The sequence below is a fragment of the Neodothiora populina genome (genome assembly GCF_041146345.1).
Source record: "Neodothiora populina strain CPC 39397 chromosome Unknown canker_contig_14, whole genome shotgun sequence".
In the NCBI taxonomy this organism is placed as follows: domain Eukaryota; kingdom Fungi; phylum Ascomycota; class Dothideomycetes; order Dothideales; family Dothioraceae; genus Neodothiora; species Neodothiora populina.
The window spans coordinates 1,107,333-1,122,509 of NW_027191408.1; the positions used below are offsets into that span (position 1 = coordinate 1,107,333).

General features: G+C 52.6%; 3 protein-coding genes across 3 annotated transcripts; 1 reads left to right on the forward strand and 2 right to left on the reverse strand.

Moving 5' to 3' along the window:
- Positions 1-260: 260 nt before the first annotated feature.
- AAFC00_002303 (uncharacterized protein) lies at positions 261-1,961 on the reverse strand (the record flags this gene model as incomplete). Its single annotated transcript, XM_069341603.1, has 4 exons — positions 261-1,376; positions 1,450-1,673; positions 1,761-1,807; positions 1,873-1,961. The coding sequence occupies 4 exons, from the start codon at positions 1,959-1,961 to the stop codon at positions 261-263; spliced, it is 1,476 nt and encodes a 491-aa protein (XP_069201690.1).
- Positions 1,962-3,487: 1,526 nt separating this feature from the next.
- AAFC00_002304 (uncharacterized protein) lies at positions 3,488-9,771 on the forward strand (the record flags this gene model as incomplete). The annotated part of the gene is made up of 2 exons (XM_069341604.1): positions 3,488-8,373; positions 8,424-9,771. The coding sequence occupies 2 exons, from the start codon at positions 3,488-3,490 to the stop codon at positions 9,769-9,771; spliced, it is 6,234 nt and encodes a 2,077-aa protein (XP_069201691.1).
- A 2,381-nt stretch (positions 9,772-12,152) lies between these two features.
- On the reverse strand, positions 12,153-14,602 carry AAFC00_002305 (uncharacterized protein; the record flags this gene model as incomplete). The annotated part of the gene is made up of 4 exons (XM_069341605.1): positions 12,153-12,638; positions 12,694-14,243; positions 14,321-14,495; positions 14,591-14,602. The coding sequence occupies 4 exons, from the start codon at positions 14,600-14,602 to the stop codon at positions 12,153-12,155; spliced, it is 2,223 nt and encodes a 740-aa protein (XP_069201692.1).
- Positions 14,603-15,177: the final 575 nt, after the last annotated feature.

Consider the following 15,177-nt stretch of genomic DNA (forward strand, 5'->3'; position numbering starts at 1 on the left):
GATATCTTAACTTTCTTACCCGCGTACCGCTTTGAAAAGATGATGCAACACCACTTCCACCGGACCACCGCTCCAATGGCGCCTCTGCTTACCGTGGTAACGTTGCTGGCTACTCCTGATGTCATGTCCCTTCATTAGAGACATCGCAAGACCTTGAACCACCACGGATCAGAGACGCAACTTTCCTCGACCACCCTTCGTGTTCGCCCATAGGCTGGCTGCTATTGATACATGTCTGTTCTATGACTATTTTGTAAACTTTAAAGCATGAGGTTGAGAGGGTTCTCGATGGCAGCCTTGAGCTCCTTCATGAACTCTCCACCAACGGCACCGTCAACGACCTTGTGGTCGAATGAGCCAGTGAGGACAATCTGCTCGTCCCACTCGACACCGGTGGTGCCATCCTCGTTCTCGGCGGGAATGGCAACCTTCTTGACAGCACCGACGGCGAGAATGGTGGCCTGAGGGGGGTTGATGACAGCAGTGAAGCGGTCGATTGCGGGGTTCATGCCCATGTTGGAGATGGTGATGGTGCCGCCCTGGTACTCCTCGGGCTTGAGCTTGCCGTCACGAGCGCGCTTGCCGAGCTCCTTGATCTGAGCGCTGATGGACTCGAGACCGGCGCCGTTGACGTTCTTGACGATGGGGGTCATGAGACCGACGGGGGTGGCGACGGCGACAGAGACGTCGACGACGTTGTTCTGGCGGATGACAACATCACCGCCCTGCTCGCGCCAGGATGAGTTGGCGGCAGGGACCTTGCGGGCAGCGACTGCGAGAGCCTTGATGAGGAAGTCGTTGACCGAGAGCTTGTACTTGCCGTCCGCTGAGGCGTTGAGAGCGGCGCGGAGCTTGAGGAGCTTGGAGACGGAGACGGAAGAGGCGACAAAGTAGTGAGGGTTCTGGTTCATCGACTCGGTCAGGCGCTTGGCGATGGTCTTGCGCATGGAAGAAGCGGGAGTGTCCTCGTAGGTGGGAGCACCAGCGGCAGCGCCGGAGGCGGCGGGAGCGGCGACCTTGAACTTCTCGACATCCTCCTTGGTGACGAGACCTGCACGGCCAGTGCCCTTGACCTGGGCGATCGGCACACCCTTCTCGAGAGCGAGCTGCTTAGCGGCAGGGCTGATCTTGGGAGCACGCTCAAGGGCGGTCTGGAGACGCTCGCCAGTGGATTCGGGCTCGGCGGACCTGGGGGCCTCAGAAGTCTGAGCGGGGGCGGGAGCGGTTCCGGTCTCGTTGGAGGGAGGCTCAGAGGCGTTGGCGGCTTCCTGACCAGAGGTCTCCTTGGCCGCATCCTTGTTGCCGCCGGCATCCTCGATGGAGAAGTCGGCGAAAGCGGAGATGTCGGTCCCCTCCTCTACCATGACACCGATGGGCTGTGCGGAGAAACAAAAGTCAACAATTGGTGTTCGGGCGTGTACAGAGGGCGGACAAGAAGGCTTTTCTTACGTTTCCGACGGCGACGTCCTTGGCGCCAGCATCCCTCAAGATCTTTGCGAGAACACCATCCTCCTGGTACTCAAAGTCCATCTGGGCCTTGTCGGTCTCGATCTCAACAAGAACATCACCGGGCGAGAGAGTGTCGCCGGGCTGCTTCTGCCAGGTGCCGACATTTCCTTGGGTCATGGTGGGCGAGAGGGCAGGCATGGTGACGACGGTGTGGGGAGGGAATGCTGTCGAGCGCGTGTCAGAGGCATATTTTGCAAAAAAATGGAAGGTGAAAGACAATCAATGGATGAGAGATTGGTGAGACAACAAACATTTGGATGCATAGTATCTAGCAAGAGCGGAGAGAGCGGATGTTCTTCTGCAGAGCAAGAAACAGAATTAGTCTCGAGGTCCGGTCAACAGCAGCAGTGATTGTCGACGTACGCGACCGACTCTCTGGCACGGAAAGAGGCGAGGGCACCCCGGGAGGCTATCCTGGAGGAAGCGCGGGAGAAAACAGCCGCGGCGGACATTGTGGTGTTTTGAAGCTCGACCGAGCGGAGGAACGACAAGAGAAAAAGAGTCTGGGAGGAGAGACTCGCGCAAAGGGTAGTCAAGTAATGGCACGAGGGCCAAGACACAAGAGGAATGCGGCGAGGTGGGAGGGAAGAGGGAAGAGGGTAGAGGGAGGAGGGCAAAAGGATTGAGATGCAAGCCGATGGTGAGAAAGAGAGAGAGTAACGAGAAGTTGGAGGAGCTGCGAACGCCTCGATGTTGAATCTCCGGCCGACTTCCTCAGAGAATGCACTTGACGGTGTTGGGAAGAGGAGCCGTGCCAAGCGTCTTGCATTCCGATATCAATGCGGGCCGAGAACACCACCTACTGTAAGGTAGTGATGCGCTATACCCGAAACGACATAATGATACGGCCATCCGTGGTGCGCCTCGCTGACGCCCTGGGGAGGGCGGAGTGGGCGAGCAATAAACCGTGTACGTGATTGGTCGGGATGGCGAAATGGGCGCCGAAAACTCTTGCCCGTCTGAGCATAAACCCTACTGTATCGTCCTAGAGCTTACGGTGGGCAGGGGATTGGACACTTGTGTTCTTTCCCGTCATATTATCATCTACTGCACCTTCTGTACAGTGCAGTGGTACAAGTAATTATATTCTGAAGTACTGTCATAGACACACAGCTCCGCGCTGGTCAGCAAGATACAGAACTGCACTCCACTTGTCAGCCACTGTGGTCCGCAAGACCCCTCCGGCAGGGTGGCACCCTCGACCCGAGCACTCTACAGCAGACAGAGCTAGGGAACGGCGGTACTCGTTTTCAAGCACCGGTGGTCCCCACCTAAACAAACCCTTGCCAATGGCTTTGGCTTTGGCTTTGGCTTTGGACACTCCGGATGGCTGCCTTGCCGGTCCTGGGGGCTTCCTTGCGCCGTTGGTTATCAGGCAGGCAGGTCTGTCAAGCAGTTATTGAGGTCTACGGGTAAATCATACTTTGGTGTACTGTACAGTAGCACAGCTGGCAGTAGTAGTACTGTACTGTAGTGATTAGTGGCTCCTTACCCGTACTGCGCAGCACGCTATCCACCCTTGATTCAGCAGCATTCTGTTATTATTGTCATTGTCACTGCAATCTGCAATCGTACCTTAGCCATTATTATACAATACCGCAAAGTACGGTACGAGACGGCAATTCGCCCATAGTCCTTCAGCACAACAAAAACAATACAGTGTTCCTGTACAACGCAGCATACCTGCAGCTGCAATCTGTCTCAACTCCCGCAAATAATTAACAATAATAACGATATCAACTGGAACATCCGGAACTTCAACCAGCATCATTATTCAACATCATCATCATCATCATCATCATCATCACATCAGTCTGCACATCTGCACATCTGCACATCTGTACACAAAACGCATCCCTGAAAAGAACCCCTCCGGATATCTATCTCCCGGACCGTAAGGGAAGGCCCCCCCAATTGCTGTGCACACCCTCCGCTCTGATGCATAATCGTAATCGTCGTTGAGTATTCACTTCCAGGCATGGCAGATACGGAGCCGCCGACTCCGCAATATGCGGAAGGACAGGCACAGGCACAGGAAAAAGATGAACACATTGCGACTTCTCCCGCATCTAATCTGGACATGACGCGTGGGGAGGAGCTTCTGGAAGACGTCCCTCTGGACAACACAGCTGATGCTGGTGTCGATGCTGATGCTGATGCTGATGCTGAAGCCGAAGCTGATGTCGGTGTCGACTATACCAACGATGCCACTGCCGACACTACCGATACTGCTGATGTCTCTGGTAATGCTGATGCTGCGACAGCCATTGCGCAGCCAGAAGAGTCCACATCGCCGTCTCTGCAGTCGCCTCCTAACCATGATGACAACCTGGCAACGGCAGCAGCAGCGACGCTAGCTTCACCGACAAATGCCACTGAAGTAACAAATGCAGCAGGAGAAGTAGTAGTAGAAGGAGAAGCCAGACCGGAGCTTTCATCGAAAGCAGCCCCGACGTCCTCGATACCCCAAGAAGAAACAAAGGAGGAAAGGAATGAAGCAGCAACACGACCATCGCTGTCGACCAGGCCGACTCCTCCATTCATAGACACGGACAACATTGCGCAATCCCCCATCGACACCGCTCCGTCCACAGACGCAGTCGGAAGCGCAGGCGCTACCCCTGGTGCAAATGTGTCTGGAGCGTCACCGCCGCCAACCTCTGCCTCGACGCCGACCGCGCACTCACGGGCAATCAGCCAGAGCACTCGCCACAGGACAGACTCGCAGTCGACCACGGCCACCAATGCAACCACCCGCTCTACCACCCGCTCTTCAATGGTCTTTGTCGTGTCCGCTCTGGAGTCAATCGCTGCCTCGAAAGATGCTAGGAAGAACAAGCGGCTGGGCGAGTCCACCCAGCGCGCCCTGAGCGCCATCAAGAGCCAAGGAGATCCGACCCAGACCAACCCGGAAATCCTCTTCGAACCGCTGCAGCTCGCCACCGAGGCAAACACGGTCGCTGTTGTCGTCACTGCCCTCGACTGCATTGGCAAGCTGATCAGCTACTCCTACTTCTCCATTCCTGTCGAGCAAGCTGTGCCTGGCAAGAAACAGCCCATCCCTCTCATAGAAAGAGCCATCGACACGATATGCGACTGTTTCCAGGGAGAGGCTACCCCGAACGAGGTGCAGATGCAGATCATCAAGTCGTTGCTGGCCGCCATCCTCAACGACAAGATCGTCGTACACGGCGCCGGTCTGCTGAAGAGCGTCAGACAGACATACAACATCTTCCTGCTCTCAAAGTCCAGCGCCAACCAGCACATCGCCCAGGGCACTCTCACCCAGATGGTCGGTACCGTCTTCGAGAGAGTAAAGACTCGCCTGGCCCAGCGTGACGCACGCGCAAATTCATCTGCATCTTCCTTTGCACATGGTGGCATCCCTGTCTCCACAGACACTCCGGTGAATGGTAGCGATACGCCCACCGAGGACGAGGCCGCCCGCGCAGAGGGTCACGATGAGCAGGAGGAAGACGTCGACACCACTCGCATGACTCTGCAGACGTTTGAGACCAAGAAGAGTTTTGATGATGCCCGCATTGCTGATAATGCACCCACCATGGTCACACATGTCAAGAAGCCGAGACCTGCGCCACGCCATGCGTCTGCGAGTGACACCCCTGCCATCACAGTGAACCCCGATGGCCTCGACATCACCGAAGAAGACGAAGAGGACGAGATCTTCATCAAGGACGCCTTCCTGGTCTTCCGTGCCATGTGCAAATTGAGCACCAAAGCTCTGCGTGTCGAGGAAGCGGTCGATATCAAATCCCAGGGCATGCGTTCCAAGCTCTTGTCACTGCATATCATACACAACCTACTTTACAATCACCCCATTGTCTTCACATCACCGCACTCCACAATCCGCAACAGCAGCAACAACGAGCCCACCAACTTCACAAATGCTATCAAACAATATCTCTGTCTGAGTCTCAGCAGGAACGGCGCTAGCTCGGTGAACCGAGTCTTCGAAGTCTGCGCCGAGATCTTCTTCTTGATGATCCGCAATTTGCGCATATTGCTGAAGAAGGAGGTCGAAGTCTTTCTCAAGGAAATCTATCTCACAATCCTCCACAAGCAGGCCGCCCCTGCATTCCAAAAGCAATACATAATCGTCATTTTCACGAGATTAGCCGCCGACCCCAAGGCACTGGTCGAACTCTACCTCAACTACGACTGCGACCGAAGTGCAATCGACAACATGTACCAACGCATCATAGAGCATCTGTCCCGGCTCGCCAGTACGCCTGTGCCCATCACTTCAGAGCAGGAAATGCGCTATCACGAGTACCACGCTAAGCATGGCAATGCCGTCTCAGACTGGCAGAACCAGAGCGTAATTCCTCCGTCCTTGTCCTCAGCCACCATTCACAGCACGCCGGAAAGCAGTAACCAAGACATCCCGCTGGATTTCTCCATCAAGCAACAGGCTCTGGAATGTCTTGTCGAGACACTGCGCTCAATGGTCAACTGGTCACAGCAGGGTATGACCTTGGCCCCACTCAGTCACAATGGCGATTCCCGCCTGTCTCTTGACGATTCAAGGGAGTCTATGGACGTGCGAGAGCCTGGTGCAGTTGCTGTCTCGCCTATTGTTGGAGGAAAAGAAGATGGCGGTTCTGTAACGCCTATCGCAGAGGATGATCCGGCCGAGCTCGAGCGAATCAAGCACCGCAAGACTGCTCTGAACAATGCCATACGACAATTCAACTTCAAGCCCAAGAGAGGTATCAAGGTGCTCCTCGACGGTAACTTCATTGCATCGAAATCCCCCACCGATATTGCTGCTTTTCTTCTCTCGAATGATAGACTGGATAAGAAAGCCCTGGGAGAGTATCTTGGTGAGGGTGATCAGGAGAACATCGCCATCATGCATGCTTTCGTCGATCTAATGGACTTCACCAAGACTCGTTTCGTCGAGGCTCTCAGACGCTTTTTGCAAAGCTTCCGTCTCCCCGGTGAAGCGCAGAAAATCGATCGTCTCATGTTGAAGTTTGCAGAAAGATATGTAACCGGTAACCCGAATGCCTTTGCCAATGCCGACACCGCTTATGTGCTTGCCTATTCGGTTGTCATGCTCAACACGGATCAGCACAGTGCTCAGGTGAAGCAGAGGATGACTGCGGAAGACTTTATCAAGAACAATCGCGGCATCAACGATGGCCAGAGTTTGCCTGATGAATATCTTACGGCTATATTTGACGAAATCTCCAAGAACGAAATTGTTCTGAACACGGAACGAGAGAATGCGGCGAACATGGGCATGCTAACGCAGCAGAACACTGGTCTCGCAGCCAACATCGGACAAGCCGTGGCTACATTCGGTCGCGATCTGCAAAGAGAAGCCGCTCAACAGGCTTCAGAAGAGATATCGAGTCGTACCGAGTTGCAATTCAAGAGTCTTCTGAAAGCCCAAAGGCGAGGCGCATTCAAGCTTGGCACTAAATTCATCACTGCGACATCGTTCAGACACATCGGTCCTATGTTCGACGCGACGTGGATGGCCTTTTTGACTGCATTGTCCGGTCAAGCCCAGGAAACCACCAACCTGGAGCGGGTCAGATTATGCATGGAAGGAATCAAGCTTGCTATTCGCATATCCTGCCTCTTCGATTTGCCAGATCCCCGCCAAGCTTTTGTTGGTTCGCTGGCTCGCTTCACAAATCTGTACAACTTCAGCGAGATGCAGGCCAAGAACGTCGAGGCGCTCAAGGCATTGATCGATGTCGCTGTGCACCAGGGCGATCTATTACGTGAGTCCTGGCGGGATATTCTGACGTCGATCAGTCAGCTCGACCGATTCCAGCTCATCTCGACTGGAGTCAACGAAGGTGATGTACCAGACGTTCTCAGGTCCGCAGCTGCGGCCGCTCCTCAGAATCGTAAGACACAAAATCTCCAGAAACATCGCAGCCGACAGTCCGTGTCGACCCTGAACTTTCACACCGCTGTCGCGGAAGAGAGTAGGTCGGCGGACATCATCCGTGGTGTTGACCGAATCTTCACCAGCACAGCAAAACTATCTGGTGATGCCATTGTACACTTTGTCCGTGCTCTGACGCAGGTGAGCTGGCAAGAGATCCAATCCTCTGGCCTCAGCGACTCCCCTCGGACATACAGTCTGCAGAAAATCGTCGAGATCTCAGGATACAACATGACTCGTGTGCGTTTTGAGTGGACGAGGATATGGCAAATCCTTGGCAACCACTTCATCCAGGTTGGATGCCATAACAACACCAACGTCGTTTACTTTGCCCTCAACTCATTACGGCAGCTATCGATGAAATTCATGGAGCTCGAGGAACTACCTGGTTTCAAATTCCAGAAGGATTTCCTAAAGCCGTTCGAGCACATCCTCAACAACGCGAATCAGATCGCTGTAAAGGATATGGTGCTTCGATGTCTGATTCAGATGATTCAGGCGCGAGGTGACAACATTCGATCAGGCTGGAAGACTATGTTCGGTGTGTTCACCGTTGCTGCTCGCGAGCCCTATGAGTCTATCGTGAATCTCGCCTACGACAACGTAACGCAGGTATATAATGACCGATTCGCGGTGGTCATCACACAAGGCGCATTTGCTGATCTGATCGTTTGCTTGACCGAATTTTCGAAGAACCACAAATTCCAGAAAAAGTCGTTGCAAGCTATCGAGGCATTGAAGATGTCTGTGCCGAAGATGCTGCGAACACCAGAATGCCCGCTCAGCATCAAGTCCAACACCGCCAAGGATGCTCCGGTGGCTGAGGGCTTGCCCAAGCAACCTACCCGACAAACCCAAGAGGAGCAGTACTGGTTCCCAGTATTGTTTGCGTTTCACGATGTTCTGATGACCGGAGAGGATCTCGAGGTTCGCTCAAGGTACGTATTGACTCACTGTACCTCATTATCACTCCAGCTGACCACTCCAGGGCACTAAACTATCTCTTCGACACACTGACTCGTTATGGCGGAGATTTCCCTCGAGACTTCTGGGACACTTTATGGCGGCAACTTCTGTACCCGATCTTCATGGTGTTGAAATCCAAGTCCGAGATGTCCAAGGCACTAAATCACGAAGAGTTGTCCGTCTGGCTTTCCACAACCATGATCCAGGCATTACGGAATATGATAAGCTTGTTCACTCACTTCTTTGAATCGCTCGAATACATGCTCGATCGCTTCCTGGATCTATTAGCTCTTTGCATATGTCAAGAAAACGACACACTAGCAAGGATAGGCAGCAACTGCCTGCAACAACTCATCCTGCAGAACGTCACGAAGTTCACTGCAGGACACTGGGATCGGATAGTCGGTGCTTTCATTGACCTGTTCGCGCGGACGGAAGCCACCGCTCTCTTTTCTGCAGCGACATCGTCATCTTACCCACGCAAAGATTCGTCTGCGTCATCGACGAATGGCGCACCAGTCAGACCCAACTTGAGCGAAAGTGCGTCGGCAGATCCAGCGAACCCGGAGAACTCTCTTCCCATGAATGGCAGCTCTCCGGATCCCGAGGCCTCATCGATTGCACTGAGAAGCGGTCGACCGCGCGCTGGAACTGCAGCAACGATGCACTCGTTCGACTCTGGCGATCTGGAATCATTCGCTCCCTCTCCCAACCCATCCCAGTCCACTGCAACAGTTCCCGTCACGGCTGCCCGTCGCCGCTTCTTCAACCAGATCATCACGAAATGTGTCTTACAGCTGCTGATGATAGAGACTGTGTCCGAGTTATTCTCGGTGGACTCGGTATACTCGTCTATCCCCTCGCACGAGCTTTTGCGTTTGATGGCGTTGTTGAAGAAGAGTTACCACTTCGCTCGTCGCTTCAACGAGGACCGGGATCTGAGAACACGACTCTTCCGCGAAGGCTTCATGCGTCAACCACCTAACCTGTTGAAACAAGAATCAGGATCCGCATCAGTCTACGTGAGCATACTACTACGCATGTTCGCCGACACAGGCGCCGAACGCCGTTCTTCGCGCGCGGAAACAGAAGCCGCATTGATCCCTCTGTGCGCCGACATCGTCCGCGCCTACATTTCGTTGGACGAAGAGACCCAACAGAGAAACATCGTCACCTGGCGACCCGTCGTCGTCGACGTCCTCGAAGGCGTGGCCGGGTTCGAAGAAGCCGACTTTCGAAAACACACCGAGACGTTTGCGCCTCTAGCGGTCGGTCTCTTGGGCACGAGGGATCTGGGTCTGGAGCTGCAAAGGGCGGTTCAGGGCTTCTGGGCCAGGGTGTGCGAGGTTGGTCTCGGTGTCAAGATTTGAGATTTCTATGTTTTGTGGTGGACATCATGTAGAGGAAGAGAAAGAAGAAGAAGAAAAAGAATTTATTTTTATTATATTTTCAAACTGTGATTATATTCCACTATGTCCGCTGTTATAGTGTGGAGAAGGGAGTGGGACAGTTGGTGAAAGGGGATCGAGCTTTTTGGTTTTTTCCTTTTCTATATAGATATATATCTCTGTGTATGTGTACGTATGTATGTGTGTGTACACTGGTTACCGTCTCTTTCTTCCTCCTCTTCCTTCTCCTCACATCCTTGTCCTATAGACCCTTACGTACGCCTATTCCTCGTCTTTCTCTCTATACGAGCGACTAGTTCTCACCATCTTCCAAGTCCTCGCCTTGCAAGCACCTACCTCCTTTCCCTTTATTCACATTCCTTGTCATCTTTTCACATCTCGCACACATAGTCCTGGAATCATACCTCACGATAGGCAAATCCATGCACAACACCGTACCTTCAAATTCTGTTTACGGTACCAGACGATGACAAGACGATGACAAGAGTATGACAAGACGACAATCATCGCCAATCAGTTACATCGCAAAGTTGCGCACCCGCGAGCGCAGGGATACAGTATGACATTGACAAAACCTCTAGATCGAGTTCGAGTGCGCTGGTCGTGAGATTTGTCCACCGAGTGCTCCCGTTTGATTGGGTTTGGAGAGGGGTGGTGAGAAGTAGATACTGAGGTAGGAAGGTGGATGATTTATTGGAAGATAGATCGAAGTGAGGTGTAGATAGATGAATAGTAGACAGACAGATACATGGGTAGTCAAGCAGACAAATAATATGGAAACGGACAGATGAACATGGCGTCTACTAATGGACGGAGCGGTGAAACGATAGATGGATCAATAAAGACAGACAGAAAGGTAGCCAGATACATGGCCAGCCACTTGGAACGAAGGAAAACTATCGACACGAGACATTTCCAACGATGATAACTTGACAGAGGACAGGCTAGACATATAGCTACAAGCGGATCAGGTGGCAGACAGACTGGCTGACTGACAGCTGGATCCATGCCCACACGGAGTCGAGTCAGTGGACATGTGAAACTAAGTCTCTGCTCCCCATTGACCGAGCACTGGACACATGACCGGGGTTTTAAACGTGGAAAGTGTGTATTCAGTCAAAAGCAATCCCCGCGCCGAAAATGGTGCAGAAAATTGGTCTATGAACTTACAATCCTCGATATAACCTTCGTTATATAGTTACGCTACGGAGGAGAGTTCAGAAGTCAATGCACACAGTGCGCAATGTTTCATGAGACAAGTATAAGAGGAAAAAGTGGTGATCACAACGCGCAATCAAATGAACTCGAACGGTCTGAAGGTGAAAAGAATTGTTATTTTCTTCAGGATTAATCAATACTAATACGATGGGGTGCATGTGTATGAAAGTCGCTACTCATTTGCGAACAAAAGCCAAACAAAAACCAAAGAAAGAATCGAGCAGGGGGGGTATCATCTTCCGATTTCTTTCCCACCAAACCAGAGAATGCAGCAATAAGAAAATAAAACAGAAAAACGCCCCAAGGGTCGCCCCTTAACCATCTTCCTGTATGCGAATGTGTGTTAAACGCCCCCTCTTAGCCTCTCTAGTCACCAGATGCTCCCGGATGCCAGAAAATAAGCGAGAGAAAAAAGCAGAAATTAGAGGTCATTGTTCGTTCGCCTGGATCGTCCAAATAACCAGCTGGCCCCAGGCCCTTTGCAAAATTGCAGAAAATGAAAAAAGACAAACGCGTCGAGACAAGTACACAAAAGCACATTACACCATCCTTGGCGGTGGGTCGTCCATGAGATTATTAGTGATTAGTCGAGGGCATTGTTTTAGATTGCCAGCGGTTGATGCAACCAAACGCCTGTGCGATCTCGTGAGAGATGGATGTCCGATGCTTTCTCTATAAGATAGTCGAAATGCGACGCTTCGGTCCATGTCATGCGCCCATGTTGCAGAGAACGCCGAAAGCTCCTAAGAAGATGAAACACCTGGTAAAGCGATCCTAGATGACGATGCAACAGAAAACGTGCGTCGTGTTGTCGCGAGGCCAATACAGAATTCTGCGTGTTTGTTGAGTGTTGATTGATGTGTGTGTTGCATGCGTAAAATAAGCCTCCTTGTGAAATGTATCCCGAAAGGCAGATGATGTGGTCACACGGGACAAAGTTTTAGATTGTCAAAGCTGCCCGATCCCGAACCGCTGGAACGCCCCGAGGCGGATGGCGCCGCGTGACACCCCAGCGTTGGTCGAATCCAGCCAACGTCATCTGAGCAAACTTGAAACTCTCCTGCGCAACACTTGACACACCGGATTCCAGGTCATTCCCAGTTCTTTGGATTTGCCGTTTTGAATCAAGCGTGGGTGGTACGGTGAGGGTAGTCTTTCCAATCTTGCTGCTGCGGTTGATGCTGCTGCTGTTGTTGCTGCTGCGGCACGAAGCCGTAGCCGAGAGACTGGCTGATCGACGGGATCCGTTGGAACTGTTGCATACCAGGGTTTGTAGGGCTGGGATCGAGATATTGACTAAAGTCCCAGGAACCACGTCCGGCTGCTGAAAGATCGTTCGTGTAGTGAGTCGATGGTTGATGCCAGGAGACACTTTGCGACACTGGAATGCCCAAGCGCAATTCCGGATGTCCTGCTGACACGCCTGCCATACCTCCTGATAAGCCTGCGTGGTGTGCTGAAAGTGCCGTAGACGTCATGTTGCCAGGGTAGCCCATCGTGGCGCCTGAACTATCTGCTGAAGGTGGAGAGTGAGCAGGCATCTGCTGCCTTCCTGGCGCAATCATGCCGGGTGAAGGGAGCGCGGCGGCGGTCGAAGAGTAGCTGGCAGACTGATGCTGTTGGTCAGTACACTGTCGCGACGTCGTCTATTTGCAGGTGACTTACATATTTGCCGATGATCTTCTTCAGGGCATGTGCCAGGATTCGCCACGGAAACACTTTGACGTCCTTTTCAATATTGCGTGGCTTGGGGCTTGGGAATCCCATGATGACCTTGAAAAATTCTTCGCAGTCAGGCCTCGTCTTCGAAACAGTCATAGGACGGAAGCCTTCCAGGTTGCGACGGATGCGATTCTTCTCCTCCACAGTGAAGCGTACAGCGACCAGTGACTCTAATAGTTGTATGGTATCAACACTGGTGATGTAGCAAGCCTCTCTCTCTGCCCACCAGATACAGTTGACATAGATGCAGCCGGGGGCGTGGGCGTGCTCCTCAGGAGTGACGGGCTCAAAAGCGGCGCTGATGGTGCTACCGCTCTGAGAACGACGGAAGCGAACGATGCGTCTTTGTACAGTACGCTCCTCCGCAGTCCAATTCTTTGACATGCCATCTAGATCTCCCTCGAGTTTAAGAGTCGCCTTCGTGTTGGCAGGGTAAATGGCGTATGGGTTGAAGGTCGCGGGCTGAGGATGAGCGGCCGAGGTTGGTGAGCCGTGTAGAGCAGTCGTGCGGACAAGAGGTGGGTTGGCACCATTTGCGGTAGATCCTCCCATAATGTGCGGTTGCGCTGGCGCAGAAGCACGCTCCGTCGTCATATATGGAGGATATGAATTGTACTGAGGCTCTTGCGCTCCCATGCCATGGGTCGAGCCGTATTGCTGGCCCATCGCGTAGCCGGGGGCCGATTGCACACTCTGTGAGTATTGGTGTTGTGGAGCGTTGTATGACCGTTCGTATGGCACTGCTGCACTGTGAGGGCGGCTCGTGTATGGCTCTGGGATCGTCGCAGAGATTGGCGAGGTTTTGCTGCCATCAGAACTATTGATGGGCGAATCCCGGAGTTGCTGATTTGATGGTCGCTTTGAAGGCGTTCGCATATCTTCCTCGGTCGGAGAGAGCTTGCGCTTCCTCATCGTACTTTGAGACGGGCTAGAGAGTTGGAACGCAGTGGCATCAGTATATATGAAGTGGCCAAAGTCTACATGTATGCCGGAAGCGTTGCCTCCTTCGGACATCTGTAGGTAGAGCGGTACGGTTGTGGCGGTGGCGCCGGTGGTGTCAAATGGTGGTACATCGACTGTGAGCGCATAGTTGCACTGTTGGCTTTGATTGCTCATCTTCAGAAGAGTACCTTCACACCTTTTAGAGCCAAAGACAACTGCAAAAGTCGAAGCCGGTGGCGCTTGCAGATCTTGGCTGGAGTTGAGGTAGAGAAACAACTTGCGTCCGGCAGGCCCTTGAGCTGGTGAAAAGGACGTGATTTCCGGGACATGACGAGGTTGTGCAGGAATAAATGAAGAATACGAGCCATTGTGATGACTGTAATTAGCGTCATGGGTCTGGTATTGGTCTTCAGATAGTAGTGGCAGCTCTGCCGCGTTTGGGAGACCAGATGGTACCTGCGCATGAGTACCTGCGTATGAAATGGCGTACGATGGTTGAACAAACGCCGGATAGGCTGGTGCCTGATCAGGTCGTGTGGCAGTGCCATAGTCTGCATGATGAGATTAGTCATATGGCTGCGGGTAGATCCGCAGGATCATCAAGTCAGGTGGACAGGCAGATACATACCATACGCATAGGCTGGGTTTTTCTCGTAGCCAGACATTGAAGCGATTAGACTTCCGTATTCCGACGAGGCCAGGAGGCCACCCTTTTGGGCCTCCTGACAGGCAGCGACTAAGGAGTCTGGTAGGATTGACTCTTCGTCAACGATAATTGGAGTGACTGGGGCTCTTGGTGACAACTGGATGCGATGTTAGTCTGGGATTCACCAGGACTATGGAACTGATCGGTCTCCAGAAAGAACCTGTGATCGAAAAGCAGAGACTTTTGACGAACCTGAGTTGGCATGTATGTAGAAGGGATGTTCAGTTTGACAACAGTCTTAAATAAGGCGGAATCCGGAAAAAAGAGTTGGTTATTCAATACAATGTAGCTCGGCCGCCTGGGTCGGTTGGCTGAGCAGACGAGGGCTGGCTGAATGAATCTGATGAACCCCTGGTCTGAGCGAGAAAGCAGGAATCCGTCGAATCAGTTCGTCGACCGTGGCGGTGTAGATTAGGAATCTATGAGACGATGGACAGTCCAGCTGGTGTGAATGTGATGCCAATCTTCGATGAAGGAGTTCGCGGTAGATTACAGGGATACCAGCGATGATGAACCCCAAGAACCTGAGTACCTGCCCTAGGTATGTTCCCGTTCCACTACCCACAAGTTGGCAATGATTGTCGTCAAGACAACATACGTCTGAGACGAAACCTGGAGTGATTGGAGGAGAGGTCGGTAAAAAGAGGTGGCAAGGTGGTTTATTCTGACCTGTGCGCCGATGATACGTACAGACAAAGAAATCTTTGAGCTGAAGTGAACACTGGTCCAGCCTGGCGCCAAAATAAGTTGTCGAGGTCGGAAGAATTAGGCAGAGGTTT